The sequence below is a fragment of the Xiphophorus hellerii genome, chromosome 11, assembly GCF_003331165.1.
Source record: "Xiphophorus hellerii strain 12219 chromosome 11, Xiphophorus_hellerii-4.1, whole genome shotgun sequence".
Lineage (NCBI taxonomy): Eukaryota > Metazoa > Chordata > Actinopteri > Cyprinodontiformes > Poeciliidae > Xiphophorus > Xiphophorus hellerii.
In genome coordinates this window covers 10,756,055-10,783,144 of record NC_045682.1, presented here as the reverse complement: position 1 = coordinate 10,783,144, position 27,090 = coordinate 10,756,055, and the positions used below count along the sequence as shown (strand labels likewise).

At 37.3% G+C, this 27,090-nt stretch overlaps 1 protein-coding gene across 6 annotated transcripts in view; it reads left to right on the top strand.

Annotated features, from left to right (window-relative positions):
* Window positions 1–27,090, top strand: part of nrxn2a (neurexin 2a) — a 166,119-nt gene that overhangs the window by 27,971 nt on the left and 111,058 nt on the right. For 5 of the 6 annotated variants that reach the window (XM_032576025.1, XM_032576021.1, XM_032576024.1 and 2 more), the window contains exons 2-6: window positions 6,278–7,364; window positions 9,733–9,753; window positions 18,036–18,065; window positions 18,295–18,306; window positions 25,535–25,836. In XM_032576025.1, coding sequence (XP_032431916.1) covers window positions 6,662–7,364; window positions 9,733–9,753; window positions 18,036–18,065; window positions 18,295–18,306; window positions 25,535–25,836 — 1,068 coding nt within the window. In that variant the 5' untranslated portion in view covers window positions 6,278–6,661. The remainder of the gene's footprint in view (window positions 1–6,277; window positions 7,365–9,732; window positions 9,754–18,035; window positions 18,066–18,294; window positions 18,307–25,534; window positions 25,837–27,090) is intronic. The other variant, XM_032576023.1, reaches the window with a different exon arrangement.

Genomic DNA, 27,090 nt, shown 5'->3' with positions numbered 1-27,090 from the left:
ATGTTCATGAGTTCAGGCGTTATGTCATGTTTATTAAGGTGTCATGACAGTCTTATTCACAATCCGTCATAAAAAACAAATCTTCTCACCAGAAGTTTGTATGTTGTTTGCTTTAAAGAGAAAAAAGCTAAGTTTGCTTTTAAAAGCAGTACGATTTATGTAAAACCAATTTAATATAAAACTGCAATAGAGTAACTTTGTAATTATGTATTATTCTACTTGTAGTTTTAAAATAAGTGTAGAAAACATGTCAAAGGCAACAATTATTGAGTTATTTCTGCTACTCAATTTACATTAACTTTAAAAATTCTGAAATAAAATGCTTCATTTGAAAAACATTTTTATACTTTGCCATGAAATGATGAAGAGCAGGACCCAAATGCAAGGAGAGAGCAGGCAGGTGAAAATAAACAAAATTAAAGAATGTTTTTCAAAACCTAAGGCCAAAATTATATATTGGTATGGGAACACCAGGAAACAGACTGCTGGGAACAAAATGATTTGACCAAGTGAGAGATTTTTAAGCTTCAGAGTTGATTGCTGAATATGGAAAATATGGTTGACCAAAACCTGGGTGCAGCTGTGAGGCAATGCAAGTAACTCAAGTGGAACTGAGGAGAAACGGCTGCTGGATTACACAGGAAACATCAGGCTGTACTAAAATGAAGCTGAACATAAAATCTCTAAGGTCATTGCAATAAATAGACAGCTTTTTGTTACTATTACTTAAATTGCATTTGTTACTGTAGATAGTTATGTTTTACTTTTTAAAAGCAGCACAGATAACACAAAAATAGATTCAACTTAATATTTAGTTCCAAACAGGAATTAAAATAGCAAACGCTTTAAGTTTAAAGACAGGCTAATATAACTAAAGTAAACTATTGATTTATCTTTTGTGCAGTTGGTCTATTATGTTTTTTACTTTTTTAATCTGTTTTGCATATGCATGACTTTTGCATAGTGTGTAAAAGAGAAACAGAGAATATTCTCTCTTTAGCTTCAGGAAAGTTTTTTTGTTCATCAGACTGCAGTCCAAAATCTTTAATACTTTGATGAAATATGAGTTAATTTAATATTTAACAAAAGCATTGAAAAGGGTGTCGAAAGAAGTCAATCTCGTACTTATTTCTTTTTTTTACACTAATTGCAATTCAAGATTGCTTTTCCCAGTTAAGCAAAAACCTAATAAGGCAGCTGTTGTCAAAACCTGACCTGTAAATCATTAGCCTTGCTTTTGTTTTTACTGGGTTACTATAATTCTTTTTTTAATCTCTTTTTAAGAAATTGATTTTAATTTATTGAGGTTCCAAAAAAACAGCAGCAAAAATGTTATCTTGGACAAATTAACAAGCTGTTAACTGTCACTCCTGTTTTAACTTCACTCCACTTGTTGCCTGGCAATTTTAAAGTTTAATATTCCTGTACAAACATTAAGAGGAAAAGCTCCTCAATATATCTCAAACCTACCAGAAACGTATTCTTCCTCTTGGCGGTCTTATGTTTACCAGCCAAAGGTTGCTGATGATTTCATGCACTCTGTGCGCAACTCTTCAGTATTGATCCTTCGAATCAGTTGCACTGAGACTTTGGAAAGCATTTCCTCTATCTTTTGGGTGCAAAGAGACTATTGACTCTTTTAAATAGCATCTGAAGGTGCTTTTATATAGACATGCATTCCGTTAACTCTGTCGCTTTGATGCTTCCTGAATCACATATTTAAAATTTGTTCAATGTGTTAGAAGGTACAGAAGGTTCTGGGGCAATGTTTTCAATTTCTCTGTTTTTAGTGATTTCATACTTTGTTACTAGAACTTTTTAAACTTTGAAATAAACCTTACTTACGTTAGAATCCTATAACCACAGTCTTGCTTTATGACACCTAAACTGTATTTGTGAAAATAAAAAAAATTGGATTCTTAATTTTCCATAAAATATATGAATAAAGTCTATTTGTAAATGACTAATTTTGACTAGCCAGACAAATGTAATGGGACAATGTTTTTTGTGAGCTGCTTAGTGTTTTTATGCAGGCTTTGAAATACGAACAGTGCACAATCAGTATTTACCATGGAATGCATTTAATATTACTCTTAATGCTTGTTATATAAATGTTTTAGTTGGTTAATGGGCGTACAGTGCAGTTCAATGGACTTGCCAGGGTTTAATAATACATGATGGTACACAGCCCTGTTCTCTTATTGTGTTATTAGTGTCTTAGTGTGGATAAAAATCGCCACTGTCCTTAATTTGAATTATATACAGCTCTGGGGAAAATAAAAACAAAAAACACTGCATTGAACCCCATTGAAAACCTTCTGGTTATTCTACCAAAGACTGATTTCTGAACTCTTCCTGAATTAAAACATTAGTATTGTTGTTTCCAAATGAATGTTAACTTGTTTGAGGTCTGAAAGCGCCTAATCTTTTTCATTAATTTGACTATTTCTCATTTTCTGCAAATAAATACTACATTTTTGGTTGGGATTTTGGAGAAATGTTGTCAGTAGTTCATAGAATTAAAGAACAATGTTCATTTGACTCAAAATGCACGTTATAAACTCATTTTGAGTTCATTTGAACTCAGTACCTCATAGCTATAAAGATACGCTTTATACCTATAAAGAGTAAAGTCAGAGAAACGGTGCAGTTCGTACTGGGCGCAGATGATCTGACGGATCTCAATCAGATGTTAGCCTGGAGAAGATGCCTGGCATTTATATACCACGGTTCAATAAAGACTCATTAAATAATTGGACAAATTGGGTTATCAATGACATTACAGAAACTGGAGATTTATCTAAGATTGTTTTAAAGACAATCTCTTGTGGCAACTTGCCTGGCAACCATTGTTTTAGCAACAGTGCAGTAGCTGCAGGCATTTTCAGCATGCACTGGTTACGGTCTACAGGTGATAACCAGCTTTAAGGTTCCTAAGCTGAGAAATGTGGTTGTCAGGCAGAATTGTTGCCACCCAAAGAAATTATCCTGGAGTTGCTTAAGTCTCCCTTATGACAAAAATGCTAGAAAGGTGATGCCTAGATGAAATTAATACAAACTGAGATATTTTGCAAAGAAGGATGGGCTAAGGTCACTGAGTTAAGATGTGGCATCAAAATCACCATCAAAATGTGCAAATTTATGTTATTAATTTTTATAGTTTTTTTTCCCCTGTTTCAAAGGGTTTATTTGGTTTTCTGTTGAATTTTACAGGATAAATGTCCCATTTTATGGGCGCAAACCTTTGAAGCAATGAAACATGCACACAGTTTTCACAAAGGGTGTGTGTAATTTTGAGAGCCTCTGTGTGAGTAAAGTTTTCCATTGTAAAGTGTTACCAGGCATCTTTGATTTTGTAGATGTTCTGTTTTTATTCGTCTTTTATGCAACTTAAGGAGAAAATCCAGCAGGCTCAATGGATTAAATTCATGTTTTCAGGGCTTTTCGGTTGGCAGAAGATAGAGATGCACATTTGGCTGTGTTATTGTTTTGGGCACAGGTCTCCAATTTAATGACATTAATTTACAACCCCGGATAAATGCTAGAGCCCATTGTGCTCATGATCTGTAATTGGCCTGCTGCTTTTAATGGAAAAAGTGGATGTTATCCAGTGAGAAAAGCCATTAGATGTACAGAAGGCTCTGGGCCATTTTACAAGCATTGCTGTTAAGTTGTCACAGTATTGCAATGTAACAGGCTCCACAAACACAAAGAAAGACACTTTAAATTCTACTGCATCTATATGTTTTAGACGTTTTCTGTAGATTTTTATTTTCTTGTTTTCTGTTTGCATTGGACATTTTATTTAATTTTCTAAAGCTGTCTTTAAACAGTCGTCATAAACTGAATAAATAATGTGAAGTGCTACTGTGTGGTTTAAAAAAAAAACCTTGGTTTCTGAAGAGTTTACTATAAAACACTTTTCAAATATTAAAGATGACAAAGCCCACAGTTCCTATATGAGCTAGATTCAGCTGGTTTGCTGGATAAGGATTTGATTTATTTATTTATTTTTTAAACATTTGTAGACTATTGACATTGACCGAGCTGCCTCTCATAGCTCTTGTGGGGAATCGCTGTCTCTATTAGCTTAGCTGTGGGTGCCATGTTGATAGAACTGGCTGTAAAAAAGATAGAGGATTATTACTGTAAAAACCCCACAGAAAATGTGGAATGCGGAATCAGAAACAGGCTTGAGCTGTTGCACAGTCTTCTTGCTGTTAAGAAAATGTGTTTGTCCTGCCTTCATGTTTGAATTTTTATACCACTCGCTCATTTTAATGACTACAGGCTGGAGAAGGATCGACATGCGATGATGCTTTAAACCTGAAAGGTGCCGCAGCCCTCCTTATTTCAGCGTGTACAAAACGACCAATGTGTTGTTTTTCAAAATCAATACAAACCCCGGCTGTATCAGAAATAGTATTTCCCACACCGTGCGTGACCCTGACAAATAGCAATTCATTCTGCAAGGAAAGTGTCAGCTTTTATGACCTTCCTCGATGCAGCTGTTCCCTTGATAAACCTGTCTGTCAGTAAGTTTTTTTCAGCCTATAGCAATCTGATACTTTGGTAAGAAATTTGGATTGATCTTGTCAAGAAATCTCTGTTGCACTTCTTTTATTCATTTTAATGTTTTTTGGGGGGGGGTTTCCCCTAGGAAGCCGATTTTGGCATCAGTTTGCTCTGATTGATAAGAAGAAGCCCCGGTAGCTGCAAATATTTTTGAATGTTTAAAAGGAATTAAATGCCCTAAATAAATTATACTCTAATTTGAATGGGACTGTGTGAGCTAATGTATTCTGGAGGAATCATGAATACCTACAACTGTTTCATTCTCTTGTGAAAACTGTAATCGATTGTGGCTGTTGATTTTGTGTTTCATCGCTTAATTGGACCATACAAGGGGTTTGTTCTTTTATTTTATTATAATAGCATTAAAGCAGCTTTGGGAAATGAGCTCTAGCAAGCTGTGTATTCTGTACACTCCATACCTACTGTTTTTTTTTTTGTTTTGTTCTCTTGCTAAAACGTAAATATTCTGGGAAGAGTAGACAGAAGGAATCATTCATATGAAATCTGAAAGTAAAGTTTTACTTATTTTACGAGTTGTAGTATTATTGTACTAGGTCTGCTCCCATTTTATCATTCCCATCCTTCAATTGTAGCATTACTATGTCATGTCAGCGTTACAACACAAAACTACTGACTAACTTACAGTTTCACTCAATCTGCCAGCGACCTTGAAAGCACATTTGAATCTAAAGTACATGAGCCTGCACATGGTACATTTTAAAAAATTAAATTTTTTGATCACTTTTGCATGAAATGGGACTATGGTGTGATCTCACCTTATTTTTTCACTTTACTGATATCCTTTTTGTTGAAGCCAATATCTCTTGTGCCAAAAGTGGGAAAGTAAATTAGGCTAATTGAAGTACTGCCTGGCCATTGTGTGTGTGATGAAGGTGTACCCCTTCATCACACACACAAGGCTTCACATTGTGTGAATACCAAGTCACACAGGTGCAGGTGAGCTCCCCATGGCACCAGGACAAAGATAAACGATAAATGGATCAAACTTATGTACTGTTGTGTAGGACTGTACAATATTAGGAAAACTTGTGAAACGGAATAATATTGGAATAATGATGGTTAATGATTTAGTCTGGTGTTAAAGTAAGGGGTTACTTCATTCTAAATGATTGTTGCTAAGTACAATATGTGATAGCGGTATAGTAATCCTTTACTTGTCGACAGAAAATAAACACTTATATTTACTTTTCTTGTTTATTTACAGGCCGACTTGTTTTGCTCATTTGTACCTTCTTTCTTTGGGTGCCAGGAGGAACCTGTTAGGGGGTTGATTTTTTTCAAGTTAGACAGCCTTTATGTTGTGCCAACATATTTTTGTGGGTAATTTTCAAACATCCCACTATCATTTTAGAAATTAGTTGACTTTAGCTGCTTTCTCCGTTTGCTTGGTTATGAGGGGATATGGTAGGCTGCCAGATTTTAGAGAGCCCATTACTAGTGGAAAACATCTTTTCTCTAGTCAAAATCTTTGTTTTTAAAAGTTGCCCTTAAAAGCTTCTAAATGCTGATTTCTGAATACATTACTCTGATCTCCATATCTCCCTCCTTAATAATTTGTTAGATTTTTGTAATTCATTTGCCACGGTATTGGTAATGAATGCAGATTATTTACCTTTTTTGTGCAATCACAGGCTCATAATGCTTCCAGCTATTCATTACACATTCTTCTTTCATGTTTTAGGATATTGGGATGCTGAGCAGAGTGGAGGCTGTACCTAGGCTGCATGCCTAGCTAACCCATGGAGAACTGACAGGAGCAGTGCTGGATGGAGGCCAAGTCACTGGATGGCGAAGACGAGGAAGCACACAGTACTGTGGATCGCTCGCATTGTTTGTTCTCTTCCTCAGATGAAAAGTAGATGCGCCTCGATTGTCAAGAGATGGCAAAAACAAATCAGGATAGGCAGTCAGTGCTGAACAAACTGTGCTGCACATAGGATTTTAAGTGTTTTTTTTTCCTTCGCCAATTTTATGGTGACTTCAGAAATATTATAGACATTAGATAAAATTCCCTGATTAAATTGGAGAACACACAGACGCTAACAGGAAGCAGAGAGAAACCATCATGGGCAGCTGTAAACGCGAGGTTTCCCGATTTTTGTTTTTAGCGTGTTTAGTGTTAACAGGAGTAGCCTTGGAATACGAAGGGGTACCTGGCCAGTGGACTCGCTATGCTCAGTGGGACGCTAAGACGACAGGCGAGCTGAGCTTTATTCTGAAGACCAACATCACCAAAGCCCTGGTCCTCTACCTGGATGATGGCGGGAACTGCGACTTCTTGGAGCTCCTGATCGCAGACGGGAGGCTTCAGATGCGATTCACCATCCACTGCGCAGAGCCGGCCTCCCTCCACACGGAGACGTATGTCAGTGACCAGCGTTGGCACAGAGTCCTCCTCACCCGCAATTACCGGGAGACCCGATTAATGCTGGACAGTGAGGAGAAAGTGGCCGAGGTGAAGTCCAAGAGGAAAGAGATGGTTGTGGCCAGCGACTTGTACGTCGGTGGGATCTCACCCGACGTGCGTCTCTCCGCTCTGACGTCGAGCACCGTCAAGTACGAGCCCCCGTTCCAGGGCTTTGTAACCAATTTAAAAGTGGGAGATGCTCTGCCTGTGCTGCTGGATGGTCAAGCCGTGCACAATGATTTGGAGTACATATGTGAGGCATACTCACCCTGCAGCAACCAAGGCCTGTGCTCTGTCAGCCAAGGAGAGGTCCTCTGTGAATGTATCAATACCAGCTATAGGGGAAGGTACTGCCAAGAAGGTGTGTAAACTCCAATCTTCTTTCTTCTTTCTGCAAGATGTGTGAAAAGATTTACAGGCTAGACGGAGTTTCATTCCGTAAGCAAGACCAGACACTGTTTTAAAATTCACAGCAAATCTATTAATTTGAGGCTCATGCAATTATTAATCTGAGTCTCTCATAAGTTTGCCAGCAGCTGCTGAAAATGACCAAAGTGTTCAAACGGTACATCTGCTCCAGGAAAAAACGTTTTAATCTTCAGTTCTATTATACAAATGCACCTGATCTGTTACAGCCTAAAGACAAAACACACTGATTTCATATTGGGCGACTCATAAATCACATTGACATGCTGTATTTCAGAATTATTCTTGTTTTTGTCTTTAGTTTTGCTGACTGGTTCACTGTTTATGTCATCCTTATGACGATATTCTGGACTTTTAGTTTGAGGTCTTTTTTTCAAGGGTGGAGCGATTATACAACTTTAACAAAGTATTACTACTTTAACAAAGTATTACTACTTTAACAAAGTATATTTGTTAATTTGCATTTTTCTTCAAAAATGCACAAATGTTTACATGCACGCACAATGTTTGTTTAGTGTTCATTTTTTAAGGAGAATTTAAAAAAGGAATTAAGTAGCAGTATAATTCTGACTGCTAAAGCTCTTTGAAATTTGTTTCCTTTCTGGTATGGAATCAGCTGTGAATTATGTTTCTGAATTTTTTCAACAAGTTTGATTTTAGAGTTTTGGGAAGACTTTTCCAGACCAAACCAGTTTTTACAAATGTTTGGGTTAGTTGCCTTATCTCAGGCAACTGCTGAGATGAGGCAAGATTGACCTTTCACCTCATCTGTCCACAACTGTCAGTAAAAATAGTTTGATACAGTAACACTGCCACCATTCTTCGGTCTTCTATATAATCTTCTTGGTGAGTTCACCTTTATTTATACAGGTAAATCTTGTGGAGATCCATTGTCTGCTTTTCAAGAGCACCTGCTTTATGCAGACAAACAAAACTACAATATGTTAAAACAGACAATCTTCGGTATACCCTATACAACAGATTAACTGAAAAAGTACAGCTGAGTAAAGACAGTAGCAATAAAACATTAAGAACAGGAACTTAATGTGGATGGTTGATCAGCGTGATCAACCATCCACATTAAGTACCGCACTGGATCTACTGTGGTTGGCGGCTGGCGCAACCGTTCCAAAGCTTAAGATGGACACAGGTGGCTTTGTGCTTGGAAATCAACTCATTTTAACAATCTCTACCCTTTCTGCCTCAGAGAATTGTAAAATATTCAAACCGAATTGTACTTTAAACTTGTTGATGGCTCCAAAGAGGGCACTAGCCAAATTTTAGCGGAGATGTACATATTAGTTTGATTGTGTGGATTAGAGAAACTCCTCAATTAAAAATCATCGAAGATGTATGTTTAGTATTCACTCCACCCTGGGAAAAAAAAAAAGAGTGGTTTGTTATGTTAACATGACAAACACGCCCATGATGGGTGCATGCAGACTTCCGAGTGGATCTTTTGTAATTCTTTCGTACTAAACGGCAGATGCTACCATCAGCTGCATTTGTTTGGCCCATAAATGGTACCAATATGTTATTAATATCCCCTTCTAAACATATAGTTCCAACTCTCATTGAGCTCCTGGGGATAATCAATAAAGCCCACTTAACAGCAATCCAAGACAAAGTATGCTCCAGCAGTGCTCGCAGGCTGCTCGGTGAAGCAGTTATCTTCACAAGGCAGAGGATTTAAGCCGTCTAATGTGATCGGTGTTCGCATCTTTTTTTTTTTTTCTTTTTTAAATGCTCAGACATCTAACGGGCCTCCCAAAATGGATGTCATTTTCTTCTTCTGGAAAAAGCTGAGCAAAGAATTTAGCATTATAAAGTGAGCTCTTAATCTCCTGCAGCTCGGAGCGGAACGTGTAAATGCAGAATATACTTTCCACTCTGCACTTAAGGTTTGCTGTTTTATGAATGTTAGTCATTAAAAATATGACTGACGTGGAAACTATGCGGTCCAACCGCAGGGTTTCTTTATAGTCTAAAATACTAAAGATCCCAAACTGCGGTCCTTTTAATTTAACAATGATCGTCTGAAATTCATTTATGTGCCACAGATGTGATACAATGCCGCCATTAAAGTGCATTAATTTTATTGCTGTGAATATAATGGGCAAAAAAATCACACCCCACCATGCAAGGCTGAATTGTTTTAGCCAGCATGTATTTTCTTATTCAGAGCAACAGCAAGAAGATATATAACATAGCACGGTGTATCCATGGTTTGGTATGCACATTTCATGTATTATTCTGTTGTCAACATTGTAAACGTCAGTTTTCTGTTCTTTATTCCCCTGCAGCTGTCCAGAGAGAAGTTGAAGGTAAGGAAATGCATCCAATAATGAGCGCAAACGGAGAACGTGGCCTGTTTTATGGTGATGTTCTTATTTGCAAAGGATATCACCTTAGCATGACTGTGTGAGAGAGTGTGTTTGGTTATTATAAGGTTGTTATTTTCAGTTTGGACTGCAGTTCCAACATCCAACAAATTAAGCTGAGCTGAGACATACTATTGCCGGTCACAGGGTCACAAAAAGGGAAAAGCGTCTAATGTGCTCAACGCTCATTGTGTACATAATCAGCGCGCTCAAGGTGACTAAAGGTCTACAGAGTGCGTGGGTGTCACACAATATGGACAACATTCACAAACTCCATAAAGGAGCAAATGACAGTGCAGAGTTGCAATTCAGTAATTTATGAATCCTTCGTTTTCCTACCTCTGCAGGGCATATTTTTCACATCTTAATTACTTGTTATGAGGTTTACTTTGTATAGTGCGCCATTAAGTGCTGAGGTCAGTATGTGTGCAGTATTAAACTCAAAATTACTTAACTCAACATGACTGATCACTGAAACCTTAATAATCAACTTGTGTGTAATAAGATTTAGAAAGATGGTTTTCTTTTCATGAAGGGGGAAAAAAACTTGTGCTACTTCTACCGACTACATTTTGGTTTCTAATGAGGTGCCCATACCGAGCTGAAAGGAAGGTTGAGAGTGAGTTGGGAAATTTGTTTAGTCGACATTGGAGAGATACATCCATCTCCCCCCAGTAAGGACTCACGGTTCTGGTGAAAGGGCAGCCAGCAGACTCAGGAGACCAGTATGAGGTGTGCTGCTCTGGTGCACGTTATAAATCACTGTAACTTACACAAGATGCCAAACCCATACACACACCTGTTTTCTGAAGTCCTACCTCTGGCACACACTTGCCATACAACAGCAAAATAGACAAAAAAATTCATACCTTTTGAATGTTTTCCCATTTTGTCACATTACAAATACAAAATAAAACATTTTTCTAAAACAGAAAGAAAAAAACTGCATGATTTTCTACATTGTTTCACAAACTAAAACCAAAAAACTCTGGCCTTGATTTAATTTTATTTAGGGTTATTTTGATAACCCTAAATAAACGCCAGCACTGCCAAGCGCCTTCAGAATTAATCTGGTACATTGAGTCAACCTGTGTGTAGAGTAGCAGAGATCTTAGGAATGGGCAATATTAAGTAAAAAAATAGTTTATAGTATTTTGTGTTATTTATTACAATAATGGTTAAAAGAAGCCATTAAAATTCTCTGCAGTCTAGAAAGCAATTATAGAGCTATGACTGTATGTCACTGCATACAATCATAGCCTCACAAACACAAATGAGGCTTTTAAAGTTCCCTGGTCTTTATGGAGGGATACTGAGACAAAGTACCGTATTTTTCGGACTATAAGGCGCACATAAAATCCCTATATTTGCAAAAAAATCTGCAATGCGCCTTATATTCCGGTGCGCCTTATGTATGAACAGTGTACCGTATGTTTTATTACGACTTTGGTTCAGCGACGAAGCCACTCCCCTTGATTGTCAAAGCATAGGTAAATTTGTTTCAGATTTTTATGAGAAATTCAAGAAAACCAAAAGTATGGTTTTCTTTCAACTTTACATTTATGCAGTGCTTTGTGTTGGCCTATCAAATTTCATCAATATACACAGAAGCACGTGGTTGTAATTTGACAAAATGTGAAAATGCTGAAGTGCTATGGACACTTTAGCAAAGCTCTGTAGGCGTGTGGAGCTCAAAAGGCATGAGGACGGAATGTGTAGAGATAATAGCCTGAGTGTAGATTCTCTGCTGCTTTGAAGACTTAGTCACAGAGATATGTGATTTTTATTTTTAAGCAACATTTAATGGGTTTCATCTCAGCACAAATTGCAAAAACAGGCATTAATCATTACTAATGTGAGCAAAGATGTCAGGACTCTGCTTACAGCTAAATTGCAAGGAATATCAAATGACATGCGCAAAAAAAGAGCACATCAGAATGTTTATTGGATTAAAGCTTGACACGGAAACAATCCCCCATTGCAGAACGCATGAAAACAACACTGACAAGACTGGGGGAAAAAAAACACATTCACCAAATGCCTCTTTTCTGTCCTTCACACCAGTCTGTGAGAAGGAGCCAGTCTTCTCTGTTGCCCTTGCATCAGCTGAAATAGACCGATCTATGCATTACCTAAATCGCCTACTCCCAACAGAGATGACAAAGATGGTAACCCAAATGCTATATTTGGTCTTTGCTGTGTGTGTTTAAGTGGCACAGGAGTAGTCTTTATTTGTCTGAGGAGCTGCTCTAAGATGGTGAAAACCTTTCGGATTAGCAGGTGAGTCCTCTGAGTTGTCCATCTGCATTATGCGGCACGCGGGCTCGCATTGATCTGTCCCCACAAAGGCCGCGCCGGAGCCTGCTCAGCTGGCGAAACAGTGCAGCAGCCTCTGACGTGCTGCGAGATCTGCGAACAAGAGATAAGGAAAGCCACCACAAGAGGCAAATAGAAAGAGAAATCACTCCAAATATATATATATATATATATATCTGAAGCATACACAGATATATTTATAAGAAACACATGCTAATAGTGCAATTTTAGTTTGAGGGTGGACAAAACAAGTGTTAAAGTTTGTGAAGGACGAAGGACACGTAGGCTTGCATTTTGGAGCAGCAGTGACTTTGGTCTAATCCGTCATTACTATTGGCCCCTAAATGCTTTACTTTTTGTGGGGGGAAAAAAGAAAAAATTGGTAAATCCTAATCCGTCTGTGCTGCCTCTTTCTTCTCAGATGTCTGCTAATTAAAGCCACAATAATGATGCCTTTCAACATCTCCAACTGTTTTCGCTTTATTTTTTGTTGAAACATTTGGAGATAATTGTTTTTATGCTCTAGATAGGACATCTTAAAAGGGTAATGTTGCAATAAAAAGTACAAATAAATTATTTTCACTTTACGTAGTCATGCCAAAAAGTATTTTCTCCTCAAGCACATAGTTTTAAAAGTACAAAATACATGTTCCTACTATGTTGGATGAAGGTGAATAGAAAATCATGATGGGCAGTAGACAGAATCTGTGAAAAAATGGAAAACAGGAGAAAATATGTCTCCAGGAATCCCCTTTGCTTTTTGCCGTTATTTCACATTATTGAACAATGTGAAAAGCTTTCTTGCTCAGTGGAAATTGGGCTTTTTTACCAAACCAGTTAAAGTGCTGAAGTAGAAGTAGAGCCAGTTCTTAACTGGTTCCATTTTTCACAGTCAGAGTCAGCTTGGTGCTTCTGCATTACTTTAATTGAAATCTCTCTTCCAGTAAATGTTTGATCCTCCCTCTGTTATATTCTAAATTTCTGCGCAGATCACATTGCATCGAGACAGTTTATATCTTTCACATTATTTAACTCATTTTCCATCCAAACATTTATGTTAATAGCATCAACTAATTTATTTATGTGAAAACGACAGTCTGTTTGTGAATACTTTACGTAGTCATGACCAGCTGCACTCTAAAGTATATTTACAGGTCTAGAAACTGTAATTAGGCAGGGTTCATTAAAATAACCATAATTTTAAAATGCAGAAAATGTTTGATTTAGAAATGATTTTCACAGCTACAAAAATCAATGTAATCAAAATAAGTTTATTCCATTGCTAACCACATTATATATCTAATCAGTGTGAAAGATTAATCTTAAGCAAATTAGATTAGAAGCTAAAGTGTAACTCAGCATGATGCTCTTAATGTTTTGATTATTAGTTTTCATGAGCTTTACCTTTAGCTCCTGACAAAAACAATTCCTTCCTTTCACCCAGTAAACCAGGGGTCTCAAACTCCAGTCCTCGAGGGCCGCAGTCCTGCAACTTTTTAGATGTGCCTCTGCTGCACCACCTGAACAGAATAATTAGGTCATTAAGGCTCTGGAGAAACTGATCTACACAAGGAGGAGGTAATTAAGTCATTTCATTCCAGTGTTTTGTACCTGTGACACATCTAAAAACTGCAGGACTGCGGCCCTCGACGCCTGGAGTTTGAGACCCCTGCAGTAAAGGTTTTGTGCCAAGATGGTTGGTGCCTCTGGCTGTGGAAAAAAGAACCAGTATTAAGCAAGAACTGGTTCACTAAGTCCTGTTTAGTAATGGAATCGGCTGCTTTGGCTATAATTGGGGCTTGACTATTGTAGCAAAGCAGAGAGAAGTTTTTGGGTAGGATTTTCTATTCATGTACATTATGCATACAAAGCACATGGATGTGAATTAGAGATGCACCGATTAGAGATTTGTGAATGATTTCCAATTGGAATGGGCATTTTAAACTGTCTTAATTGTAAACTAAACACTGTAAGCAACAAATCTTTGCTTGGAGTACTCAAATAAAGTTGAACTATACCTTCATTTTGAGAATTACAAAATCTACCAGCATTTTTAGCAATTTATGTGAAATTTATTTATTTTTTTGTGAAATTTAACAAATAATTCCTGAAAGAAAAGTTCCAGCTCCCTGGGTCTAGCATAATCAAGACTAATCATTGTAATAAATAACTCTGACTAAGGTAAAGGGCTATGGAGCTGGAAAAAACACCAGGAAGAAATAATAAATGAGTGAGTAAAGGCCTTTTACAGTCTATGCTATTAGTAGGTCTCAGTTGGCTATTGAAAATCAGCTTTTTTCTGCCTTTATATTAGAATATAAAAATACTTTACATGTTCATTGAGAAATGGCACTAATCTCTCAATGATGTGCTTTTGGAGTTCTATGTGTTTTATTATTTGATAGTATAAAGATTGCCATCCTTTCCCATGTTGACTGTATTCTCAACCTGCAATAGATCATTAAAATAGTTGAATATGAAACTACTGACCTCTCAGAAATTAAAGAGCAGATAAAAAAAAAAACTGCTAAATTTGTTAATTGGACTCTAAATCAACAACAGAATTCCTGCAGTTTATCACTTGACCTAGAAATAAGATGGATAGTTTCCTTTTCTTATTTTTGCTGCTCACTCATCCCTAAAATGAGAATAATCTTCCATCTGTTACAGCTTCCACATTGAAGAGTCTTGTGCAACCTTGTAGCACTAAGATTTAGTGCATTTGTTTATTTATGATTTTTATTTATTTATTTTTTTGTATCTCAAAGCAGTTGGTCATATTGGAAATCATTCTGTTCCGGTTACCATCAGACTTCTCGGTGCACCTCTAATGCTTATTCACAGAATGTGGATATGAACAAACCAAACCAATTATTTCCTGAAACTTCTTCAGAACAAAAATCATCCAACTTACATCTTCCTAGTTCAATTAGAAATTGACAATGGTTATTTTACATTGTCTGACAGTAAAAACAAATGATTTGACGTATATAAAGGCCAAGTCAGAAGGACTCTAAGTAGCAATGCAAAGTAGTTTTGTTCAGAGGTTTAGTTTGCTTCTTATTTAAAAATAGAAAGCTGGTAGATTATGGGTAGGACGGGCAGCTTATTTCCACAGTCTTTCTCCTCTACTGGGACTCTACAGGTCTGAGCCAGTTATCTCTGCATTTCCACTCACTGAGATTTGGGTGGAAGGCGCAGCAAAGTAGGAAGCACACATTCAATAGTTGGCCGCCTCTATGAAAGGGCAGGAACGACACCTCTCCTAATCCACAGGAGTGTTTTGAAATATCGTCAGAGACTTAATTCACTGACTGGTGTGTTTGCGAGGCAACCACCTTGACCTGTTTTTTTTCTGCCAGCGTTTCAGATAGATGTGGATTTTCATTGCCCGGTGCACTACTAAAACTGGTGGTGTGAGGAGGCTAAATGTTTTGGTCAAAAACCTTTCTTCAGCTTTGTAGCAGAAAAGCTGGAGGAGGAGACCAACTGGACCTTAATCCAGTGGCATTTAGAGAGAGAGTGAAAGAGAAAGCTTTGTACTGTACATACACAACCCAGCCATCTAAAGAAAAAGTGAATCATTCGTAGGTTTGTCGAAAGCAAGTACAATATGCATAAGAATGAAGGCAAAGTAAAAAAAACAATAACAACCTGCAGGCCATCCAAGCAGCAATAAAATACATAGCAGTACAATTTAGTTCGACTCCGTGTGATTCCACCGTTGAACACCAGAGTCTGAAACCCTTCTGTCACACCTTCTTTATTCTGTCATGTATTCAGACATTGTTTGTTTTCTGGAAGATGATTGTACATATCAGAGATTTGCAGCCGACTAAAAACCAACTTTTTTTCTCTCTCCCTTTCTGGTGACTGGGTTGATGCATAGATTGGCCTGTCTTGTAGATTGCACAGCCGCAGTTTGGGTGCACACAGCAGCTCTTTGTCTGCTATGCAGACTGGGCTTTGGCTGAATCCTGTGAGTGAGCAGAGGCTCAGTCACTGGCTTTGCGATGGCACACTCTATCAAAAGCCTACGTGTTGGCAAGCAAGGACCCTCCCAGGGGTAATTATGTTCATTCCACACTCAGAGCTGCAGCATTAATAGCCTTGTTCAGCTGTACATGAGTAGATTTCTACAACCTGGCCCTTCTGAAAGTTTTAACTAATGACTAAAATGGGACAATAGTGGTAATGTAAGTATTAATGAGTAATATAAATGACTTACTGTGCAGAGCTGTTTGTGTTTATTGGCACAGTGGCCTCATGTGCACAAGTGTAGCAGAAGGAGCAGATGACGTATGCCGTGCAATTTTCAGCTGACCTATTGAGATATTTCTGTGTCTCACATGTGTATGTGCATTACAAAAGAGGCAAGGATACAGAACAGAGATGTACAGGAATGTAATTTTCACTGTTTTGCTCTAAATAGTCTACATCTTGCAAACCTCCACGGATTTTATCCATTGTCACCTGCAGTAAGGTGCCTCGTTACTTTGCATTTACTTTCTATTGGGATGAATCGTATCACTCCTTCCCTTTTATAGAGCTGTGCTAAATCAAAGTCTAGATATACAGAGACTTGTAAAAATATTCACATCCTTGAATTTTTGTGCATTTTTATCAGCTTACCACAACCAACTGTAATGCATTTCATTGAGATTTAATTTGACAGCTCAACACACAAGATCATGTAATTTTGAAATGGAAGGAAGAAAATAAAGGTTTTATTTTTGGAACAAATGCAAATGCTTAAATTGTGGGTTGCATTTTCCGTCCATTTGTTCAGTAAAGGCTTCAGAGGTTTTTAGGTGGACAACAGTGAGCAAACATCATCATAAAGTAGAAAACACAACAGATCAGGGATGAAATTAAAGAAGTTTAAAGCAAAGTTAGGTTATGAAACTACTTTACAAGGTGATCGAAGGAGCTCTGGTTAGAACTACTAGAACACAACATGTGACAGAAGACTAGTACTCCATGAAACCCAGAACAAACCTTTAGCAGGGCTGGACATAGTGGTGGCAACATTATGCTGTGGGAATACTTTACTATAGGAATGACAGGACAGCTGGTAAGAGCTGATGAAAAGATAGATAGAATTAAATACAAGGCAAGATAATGTTTTCAACATTTCCTCATGCCTAAGCATAAAACAAGGGCTACATTGGGAAGACTCAGATTTAAGCAAAGTTGGTTGATGGAGTCTAATCTAAATTCAGAACTAAATCCAACTGGGACTCTGTGGCAAGACTTGAAAATTGACGTTCACCAATGTTTACATGAACCTCAGTGAACATGGAGAAATCAATACAACTACACACTACACCGTTTAGGTTTTTAAATGCACCATTATGTTTTACTCTGTGTTGAACTGTCATCTAAAATCTTCCTAAAGTGACACAAATGGATATTTTTTTAATATGCCAGGAGGTTAAAAAGTTGAAGGGGTATGAATATATTTTCAAAAAACTTCAGAAATAAACTGTGCATCTGCAAAACATAATAAAAATCAGTGAATGAGCCTTACCAAGTGCGGTTTATTTATACGAGGTGTTTTCAATACACGGCAACCTCTATGTATAGTAACACATCCCAAACGTCTGCATCTAGTAAACATACAATATGTGTTCCATTAGAAAAAAGCATCTGTGTGAGCAACTACCTGTGAGGGTTGCGCCGGTCAAGATGTTTTTTTCTCTCCTTGCCTCCCCTCTCCTCCCTTGAAATGTTTGTCTGTTTGAGTTTAATTTTCCCCTTATATTTTAGTTTGAACTTTGACATCCGTACCTACCCCCAAGGATGTCTGTCACAAACTGCAGTCCAACATTGTGACAATGCTTTTGTTCTCCCGAACCTCTTTATGAACTTCCTGTTTTCGTATCCTTTTTTCTGTTCTTTCCCTCAAGGTCTGGCGCACCTGATGTTAAACCGCCAAGGTATGGGGTCTATTGTTTTGCTTTTCCCTCCCAGCCACCTGAACACCCAGAGGTCATTCAGTTTACTGTGCTGCACTAATATTTCCTCTCCTCTTTTTATTTTTTACATATACTTGCCTGTTCATTTTATGCTTCCTCTCATGTTATTCTCACTACTCACTCAATATTTGTCCGTCAAACCCTTGTCCTGACCACTGACTGATCTACTGGAACATCTTCATCTCTGCAGTTTTACGCCAAGGTAATGCTTCTAATGCTAATAGAATTTGTTCGGTTTGGTTTAATGGTGTTTTCAGACGATTCAGTGATGAAGAGCAAAGGTTTCACATCCCAAAAGTAGCGTTAGCACTTTCAAAACAATCAAGACAGATAATTGTATTCTGGTAGGAATAAATTCTTGCATTAGGTTTTTGCTATTTTTCATTCTCAGGGTTTCATTTCAAAACTACCCAGATTTCTCACTCAGTTGCATATGATCATTGATCAGCAGGGGATTTCAAAGCACAAATGGAAGCGAAATCTTTACCTTGGGGAGTTTCACTAATAAAGAGCTAGCAGCCCAGTAATACACACTTGGCAATGCTGTTATTTATCATTTTTCACACTCTGTAGAACGCTTAAATTAAAATAAAGCAATAGCAGTGAGAGTAAAAATCTTGGAAGGCAAACATGCATCTGCTACTAAACTGGGAAAAAATGACCTAAATTAATTCTGAGATGCATACATTTACCATGCTAAGAAAAAGTATTAGCTCCTTCACAGTTTCCTTCTGCTTTTGCGTTTTTGTCTGAAACATTTAAAATGTTTCAGATCATGAACATTTTTTGTATATCAAAGATAACCTCACTCAAGTAACAAAAGAAACCCATAACAACATTGAATGCACCGCAGGCCTCACTTGCATCAATTATGTAAGGTCAGTATTGATGATTCAACAATATGAAAGAGACTTTTCAAAATGGCATCCAAGGGAGAGTTCTGCGATGAAAATCACTGCTGGGGGAAAAAAAAACCCCACAATGTCTTGTCTTAGATTTACCAAAGAAATCATCTTTATGTTTCCCAAGATTTTTTGGAAAATATTCAGCGGAGTGACGAGACAAAAATGGAAACTTTTTGGGAGGTGTGTGACCTGTTAGGCATAAAGGACATCACACCTGCAATCAAACTGCAGGTGTGAATGTCTGGAACTACCTTGCTGCTCCAGGACAACTTGATTTATTTGATGAAACCACAAATTCTGATCAGTTTGTGACATTAATCTGAAGCACGCTTGGGTTATGCAGAAGAATAATGATCCAAAGCACATCAGTAGGTCCAGCATTGCCTGGTGCACAAAATTAAATAAATAAATGGAGATTTTGGAGGCACTTACTCAAAGTCTGGTCCATAAATTTAATTAAGATGAGGTTGCATACTCTTAAGCAGACCTTTCATGCTCAAAAAACCACCAATGTGGTTGAATTAAAACAATTCTGCAACTGAAAGTGGACCAAATTTTCTCCATAGCAATTTAAAAGACTTATTGCCAGTTATAGGAAATGCTTAATAGTTATTGCCTCCAAGGCTGGACAACCACTTAATGGAGCTAGATGGCTTTCACTTTTTCACAAAAGGGCATATGAAGGTTTAATTCACGTCATCTCCTTTTTTCAATTAAAATCATAATTTGAATTTTTTTTTTTAGATTTTCTTACCGAAATTTCTCCACAGTAATGTAAAAGAATCATCACCAATTGTAGGAAACACTTGATGGCAATTCTGGCAAAACAGTCGGTATGTTTAAGGGACAAATACTTTTTCACATAGAAACAGGTTGGTTTGGATAGCTTACATCCCAAATAAATGAAATCATCCTTTGAAAACTGCAGTTTCTGTGAAGGTTATCTTTGTCTAATGTTAAATTTAGCTTGATGGTCTGAAATATTTAATTGTGCCAAAAAACTCAAAACAGAAGAAATCTGTAAGGAGATAATTCTTTTTTAAAGGACTGTCTGTACATATAAATTCAAACACATATAGATATTTAGTTTTGAAACTGTGCCTCCAGGTTTTCCTCGTGTCTCCATGGGAGTCTGGATTGCCTTGAAACCTACTTAAGACATGGCTTTGATGACCCATTCTGCCCAAGTCCTCGAGATAATGAGTTACCTAAGCAGAAAAAAAAAAAACACTTGCTGTTGGGTTATCATTACACTTCCTGTGTTCTTTGCTTCTTTTTTTTTAACTCAATTTCCTCAGAGACATAAGACTGAATAATCTGCAGCTGTGAACTGAAATTGCTTTGTCTCTCATCTTGTGTTATTTTCACATCCTCTGAAAAAAGAGGGTGTGGCGGCACTCTCAATGTTCTCATGCACATGTTTTGTGCTGAGCTGATTATGATATCAAGGCTATTCTGATTAAATTACTTAATCAAATTAGACCGGTTTATCTGTACCTACAAATTATGCAGCTAGAGGCCAAGCATGGGTCTGATATTTTAGATTAAAGTCTGCTTTTATTGTTTTCTAATTGTGGAGCTCATTTTTGCATGTTTAAGGGCCGTTAAGCTGCCTGAACGCTGTGACTGAACACACTGAATGCTTCCACATCCTCTGCTTTCTCAGAATAAGTGCTCTATAGCTGATTCAGGACATTGTACAGTAAGTGTGTCCCAAAGCCACACACAATGTGAGTTATCATGAACTGAAGAATGGGATATGTAATTGCTTAATTTCATGCATTAATGTAAAAGAGAAATTCATTTTAGAAGGAAGATTTACAGAATTGTATCTGTGAGTGATAACCATAACGCAGCCCACAGTTATTAAAATTATATCATAGCATGTACATGAGACATCAAATTTTTATTCAGATGTTAAATGTTTGAAGGAACATTAGTTATTAGCAATTACCCAGCTATAGCCTTAGGGGCTGTTCGAGATAGAGTTCTGATATGATGTGATAGATTCATGCAGACCTCAGGAGGTTGAATATTGGCTGGTGTGCACAGAAATCCTTGATGTAATGCAAATTGTAAAATCATTCAGACACCCATGGACTGTGCTGGTAAGCTACACTTTTTTTAATCTCTCCTTATCTGCTGTAGCCCATTGTTAAGATGATTGTCCAACTGTATGTGAACACTGCTTTTATTCATGCGCTTACCCTTAAGAATTAGATTATGGGCTGCTCCATTGACAGTAACTTTGCTTTAAGGTTAATATTAATGAAGAGATGTGTTCATTATTGTGGTCAAACATGCAGAGGAAATAAATGTAGAAAAAAAAAAAACACAGTTACTTGGTTACAAACTCCCTAAGCCAATTCTTTGTTGGAGGACTTGCTGTTTCAGTTTCAGCATTCTCTTTTCTTTCATAGGAATTTATAAACTTCACAGATTTTCACCGGTAGAGTGATTAATATCTGATCGCCCTCTAATGTGAAAATTCTACAAATCCTCCAGATCTTGACAACATCTCTTGTCCACAACCCTCCTGAGGAGACGCCACAATTTTCCTGTCAGATTTAGTTGTGAACATTTTGAAGCATTCTTTTTGTTTATTCAGGGGTATTCTTGGACTTACTGCAACACAGAGAAGTTAAAGAGGGGATATTATGCAAAATTGACTTTTATGAGCTTTATACCATGTTCATCAAAAACATACATACAGTGTTGCTTTAACTCATTCACGTATGTTTAAAAAATCATGGTGGCCATTTGAAGAGCCTAAGTGCCTTCTCATACAATGCGCCGCCTTTTAACCCAAAGCTACACCTGGAAGCTAAGCTTCCACCCCACAGAGCATCGCTCCTCCAGACTAGCAGCAGCAAATAGCAAACATCTAGTGGATAGATTATCTGCTGAGCTCATCATACAAACTATAATGCTCCTAAGAACGGTGGGCAGCATGGAGAAGCCTTGTGATGATGTGCTGAACAGGTAGTGTCAGAAAGTGAAGGAAGTTCTAGATAGAGGCCAATTCAAGGCATCAGATATAACAATGATGCAAAGTTAATTCTTTGAAGGTGTTTTTGATGCATAAAGCATTTTTATGACAACTGAAGTCAAGATAGCTACTTGATTGTGGAATAAAATGGCACTAGGCCTGGAAAATACACACCTCTCATTTAAGAACCTTTTCATTTTTCCTGCAGACCCCTGATGGTTTTGGGATCTAAACTGATAATTGAAATGATTCACAATTTCAAACACTGTTACAAAAACGTAATATTTCACATTGGGTATGGTGTTTCTTTGGAGATACCAAATGTACTTTATGGAATTGTGGTCCAGGGGTTTAAGGCCTGAGTGTTTTGTTTTGAAGGAAGTGATTCCATGTTTCAAATGTACATCTTATTCCAGACATATCAAATTTAACAAGGACTGTTGTCATATGTAAAATACAACCAGTACATGACCTAGATTTTTACAGCTTCCTCCATTATGTTATTGGCCTCTTAAGCTTTCCTGACATGCTTACATCTCGTCGTTTTCTTATTTTTGAAAAACATCCCGTTTTTGTTGTCTTTTCTGATGTATTTTTTTACTCTTTTCTGCACCGTGGTGTATAGAATGTTATAAAACGGTCCTCGTCTTCTTCTCACACACCTTTAAACAATAAGATCATTTTAAACTTTCGACTCAGTATGCTAAAAGATATAAAGGTCATGAAAATCCATTTAGGACAGCTGATCTTTATTTCTGCTTAATCAAATATACTTTAGTTGATGTGAGGCGTGAACCCACAAGCAATGAATGCTAAAACTGAACCAAAAGCCACTTTAGTTAATTTAAGGATAGGACAGGATAGGATAAGGATATGTTGTGTTAAAACGTGAGTTAGCTGTACCTGGCCCGCAACAGCAAATGTTTTAATGTAATATTTCAACAAAGGCATATGACGTAAAGTATACAGCGCCTCTTTCCTGTTTGTTTATTTATTTATTAGCAAATAAATATGATATCTTTTGATGTAAAATGACTTTGAATGACATGCTTTTCTAAATCCAAGGGCATAAGTGTTAATGAATTGATACAATTATCAGTTCACAGGCAGTTTGATATGCTAGAAAATGCTACAATGCTGTTTCCTTTGGAAAATTAGGATAGCTACATGCTAGACAAAAACAAATAACATAACGGTCCTCTTTATCCTGATTCCAAATAAGTGAAATATATGCGTTGTAACACATTGTTGCATATTTTTCCCATTTTTCAATGCAATATGATCCCTCTAATTGCTTTTATTGTGTTAAACAAAATGTGAAACCAATAATATTTGAGGCCTCTCTTTTTGGAAGTAGCTCAATAAATCATAATTTGTTGGGCACACACATACTGGCAACGATGGCTTTCATGGAGTGCAGAGGTGGTGGAAGATCACTGAGAAGGCAAATTGCTGACACAAAAAAGAGCAAGACATGACATCCAGTTGAGAAGTAGGAGAGATTCCTGGAGACTGTTGGTGTTTCCATTATATTCTGCTGAGCTTTCATTTTCTATCGAAGGGTTCTTCTATTTGCATCTTGGTTCAGCACAATGGTCTCATGCTTAATTCCAAGAGAGTTTGAAAGCAAAGCCTCCCCCACCTTATTGCCTTCAGTCAGCAGCAACGTACAAAAAAAAACCTGCTTGGAAAGCATCTTTTTCAATAACGACTACAGCCATCGTCTTAGAAAGCATTTCAACAGAGTTAGCGCCAAAGTATGTGTGGTGTTGTGACAAAAAGAAAAACACTGTAATAAATATTTCTCATGCTGGGAATTTTTTGTTGTTTCTGCAGATATTAGTCTACTTTCTAGATAGGCTGCCCATGTAATTATTCATAATACCCTATAGAAGGACTTTAAGATGGTGTCATGGGCATCTACAGAGGTCATTTTCATGGCAGGAAGTTATAATGAAAAAAAAAAGATTGCACTAGCTTTGGTTTCATTTCTTAAAAATTTTACTTTTTTAGCTTAAATTGTATAGTATCTTTTTCTGGGTTGTTGTTTTTGGTAAGAATGCACTTATCAGTAGGGAGGCTCACTGATAATTTATCAATTTGTTGTGTGCACAGTGTTTGAGCACCTACATAGCCTGAACAATAAAAAGTAATGGGGCCCAGTCAACCCACAGCCTTAAATTGGCCCTGGAGCATCGGCGCTGACATTTACAGTACAAACAAGCACAGGCTGTAGGGACGGCTTATCCGTCCTGCTTGAAATAGCTTGCTCAGTAGCAAACACTGCAACTATCTAAGGACAAAGCTTGAAACAACCTACACATTTTAAATGGGGGTATTTATTGGTTAACAACTCTTATTCCATGTCAATGTCAAACAACAGTTTAATGGCAGAAATTATAGCGTTGGTACTGTATTGGAGAAGTTTGTCATAGTCAAGAGTGGTTGTCTCAGCATACTGTATTTATGTGGCTGTCTGTCAATCTAGCATTTGTCTATCTGTTTATCTAGCTGTCTAACTTTTTTATTATATATTTAACATGTGTTTTAGTGTTATCTACCACATATTTTTGAGTGGTTTTCAAATAGAAATTCAAACTGCTAGAAACCAGCAAAAGCATCTTTAACCATCCTCTATATGATGTCCTCTGCCTCTATATGATGTCCTCTGTAGTGTTGGGGAAAACCTTCCAACATTTCACAGTGCATCTATATCACCCAATGACAAGTCTTGGAAAGTAGGTGTAAAACAAATATTTGACCAAGTCGGCCACAATTAGTTAGCCATCCTTTCACATTGTCTTGCAAAAGTATTCACATCCCTTGGATTTATCCCAAAGTGTATCACAAGTTTAAACTTTACCATATTGTATTGTTTTTATAGACCAACATAAAATAGAGCGTAATGTGAAGTAGAAAGAAAGGATGAATGGCCTCAAACTGTTTTTTTTTTCAGAAATACTCTGTATTTAGCTCCATCCATCTTCTCACTAACTCTGACAAGCGTTCTTGTCCTTCCTTTCAGATTTGTATTTGTAAAATATGTTGAAAATAATATAACACTTTTCTTTCACTTCACAATTATGCTCTTCCTTGCTTTTGTCTGTCACATAAAATCCCATTGAAATAAACAGCTGTTTGTGTTTATAACATGCCAAAATGTGAAACCCTTTAGGGGATGTATATACTCTTGCAAGGCACAGTAAATGCTAATGTTGAAGAAATAGCAATACTGTGGAATGTTGAATGTATTTTTCAAAAGGGTGAAAAAAGGTCATGCTTAGCTAGCTTGATCTATATTGTGTTATACTCTTTACTTGTTACTTGTTTCTATTTAGTTTAAATGCATGTAGACAGCGTTTCTAAATAGCTTTCTCATGCAATATTGTCTTTTCTACTCATTTTAGTCCTTACTTTTACCCACCAAACATATTTTACTCAGCCATGCCTCAGATGTAAATGCATTCATTTTGCAGAGTCACAGTTTTATCTAATTATATGGACATTTTTCCAAGATGTTTCTTTTCCCCTCTCAGGGCAGCAAGAGTCGGTGGCCACCTTTAAAGGCAACGAGTTCTTCAGCTACAACCTGTCCACGACTCCCATTCAGAGCAGTTTGGACGAGATCACGCTGTCCTTCCGGACCCTGCAAAGGAATGGCCTGCTGCTCCACACCGGGAAGTCAGCCGATTATGTTAACCTGTCGCTGAGGAACGGAGCTGTGTGGCTGGTCATCAACCTGGGCTCTGGGGCCTTTGAAGCGCTGGTGGAGCCTGCCAGTGGAAAGTTCAATGACAATGTCTGGCATGATGTGCGAGTGACACGCAACCTTCGCCAGGTGTGTATGCAACTGTTACCTCAGCATTCAGTGCTTGGAATCAGGACTTGACTTTGAGGCATCGAAGTCTCAAATTCAAGTCTTGAGCATTAGCCCAAGACTTTACTTTGGCTAATGCTCTAAAGATTCTGGAGTTTACTAAAAAAAAATTTATTAATCACCTGCAAGCTGTAATGTAAAATGGCAAGTAAGCTCCAGAGTTAGACAGCGATGTGCATATTCTTCTGTGAAAGGGAAAGTTCTGATTTATCTGGCATGGTGGTGGTGCAGGGAATAGAGCGCTGAACCCATGTCCTCAGTCCTTGACGAGACCGTCACAGGTTCGAGTCCTGGCTCTTGAACCTTTGCCAGATGTCTTCCCTCTTTTCTCTCAATCCAATGTCTCTCACAATGAGCTCTTTAATTATTTTCAGGTAATGTCAGAACAAAACAAGCTTAACCTCCCTGAAATGTCATATTACATTGCGGATTAAAAAAAAAAACCCTACCAAAAACTACCCCTTTTTCAATCAGTTAAATTTTTTTTTTTACCTTTTTACTTTACTTTAGTACACCTGACTTTTGTTTCATAATTTCTCCCATGCCTAGGAACATGAGGGAATGAGGGAAGCATTGCACCAATTAAGTTTCTAATGGTCTTTTTAGATGCTGAGCGAAATGTGAAAAAAATAAAGGGAATTGTTGATCGTCATGTGTTAAAGGACAAAGCAGTTTCACAACCCTGTACAGTTCCACTGTTAGAGGACAATAATTGCACTTTTTTTATTGCTAGAACAAGAATTTCAGTCATTAAAGCCATGAATTGTTACTTAGAATGGTTTGAGAATGTAATTGTTTCCACTATTTAAAGAATTGAGACTTGACTTGGACATGAGTTGAAAGAGTGGATGCCTGACATTGGTTGAGATTAAATACTTAGCATTTGACTTGGAATTGAGATGAAATTGTTGAGGACTTGGTTGGACTTTTCCCTTAAGGGTTTAATATTTTGACCTGAGATGTAAGACTGAAGACTTGACATGAGCTTAAAAAGAAAGGTTTATAACTTGAAAGACCTGATATTTAACAATTTGAGACTGGATTTAGACTTGGAAAAAAAAAATAAAAACACCTGAGACTCTAATTGGACTTAAAACAAAAGAGTTCAGCGTATTTTGACCTCTGAAACTTAATGATGCACATTCATTTTGCTCCCCATTTTACTTTGTGACTAGTAGGTGGGGCGTATAATTTATAATTTAAAATGAAACATAT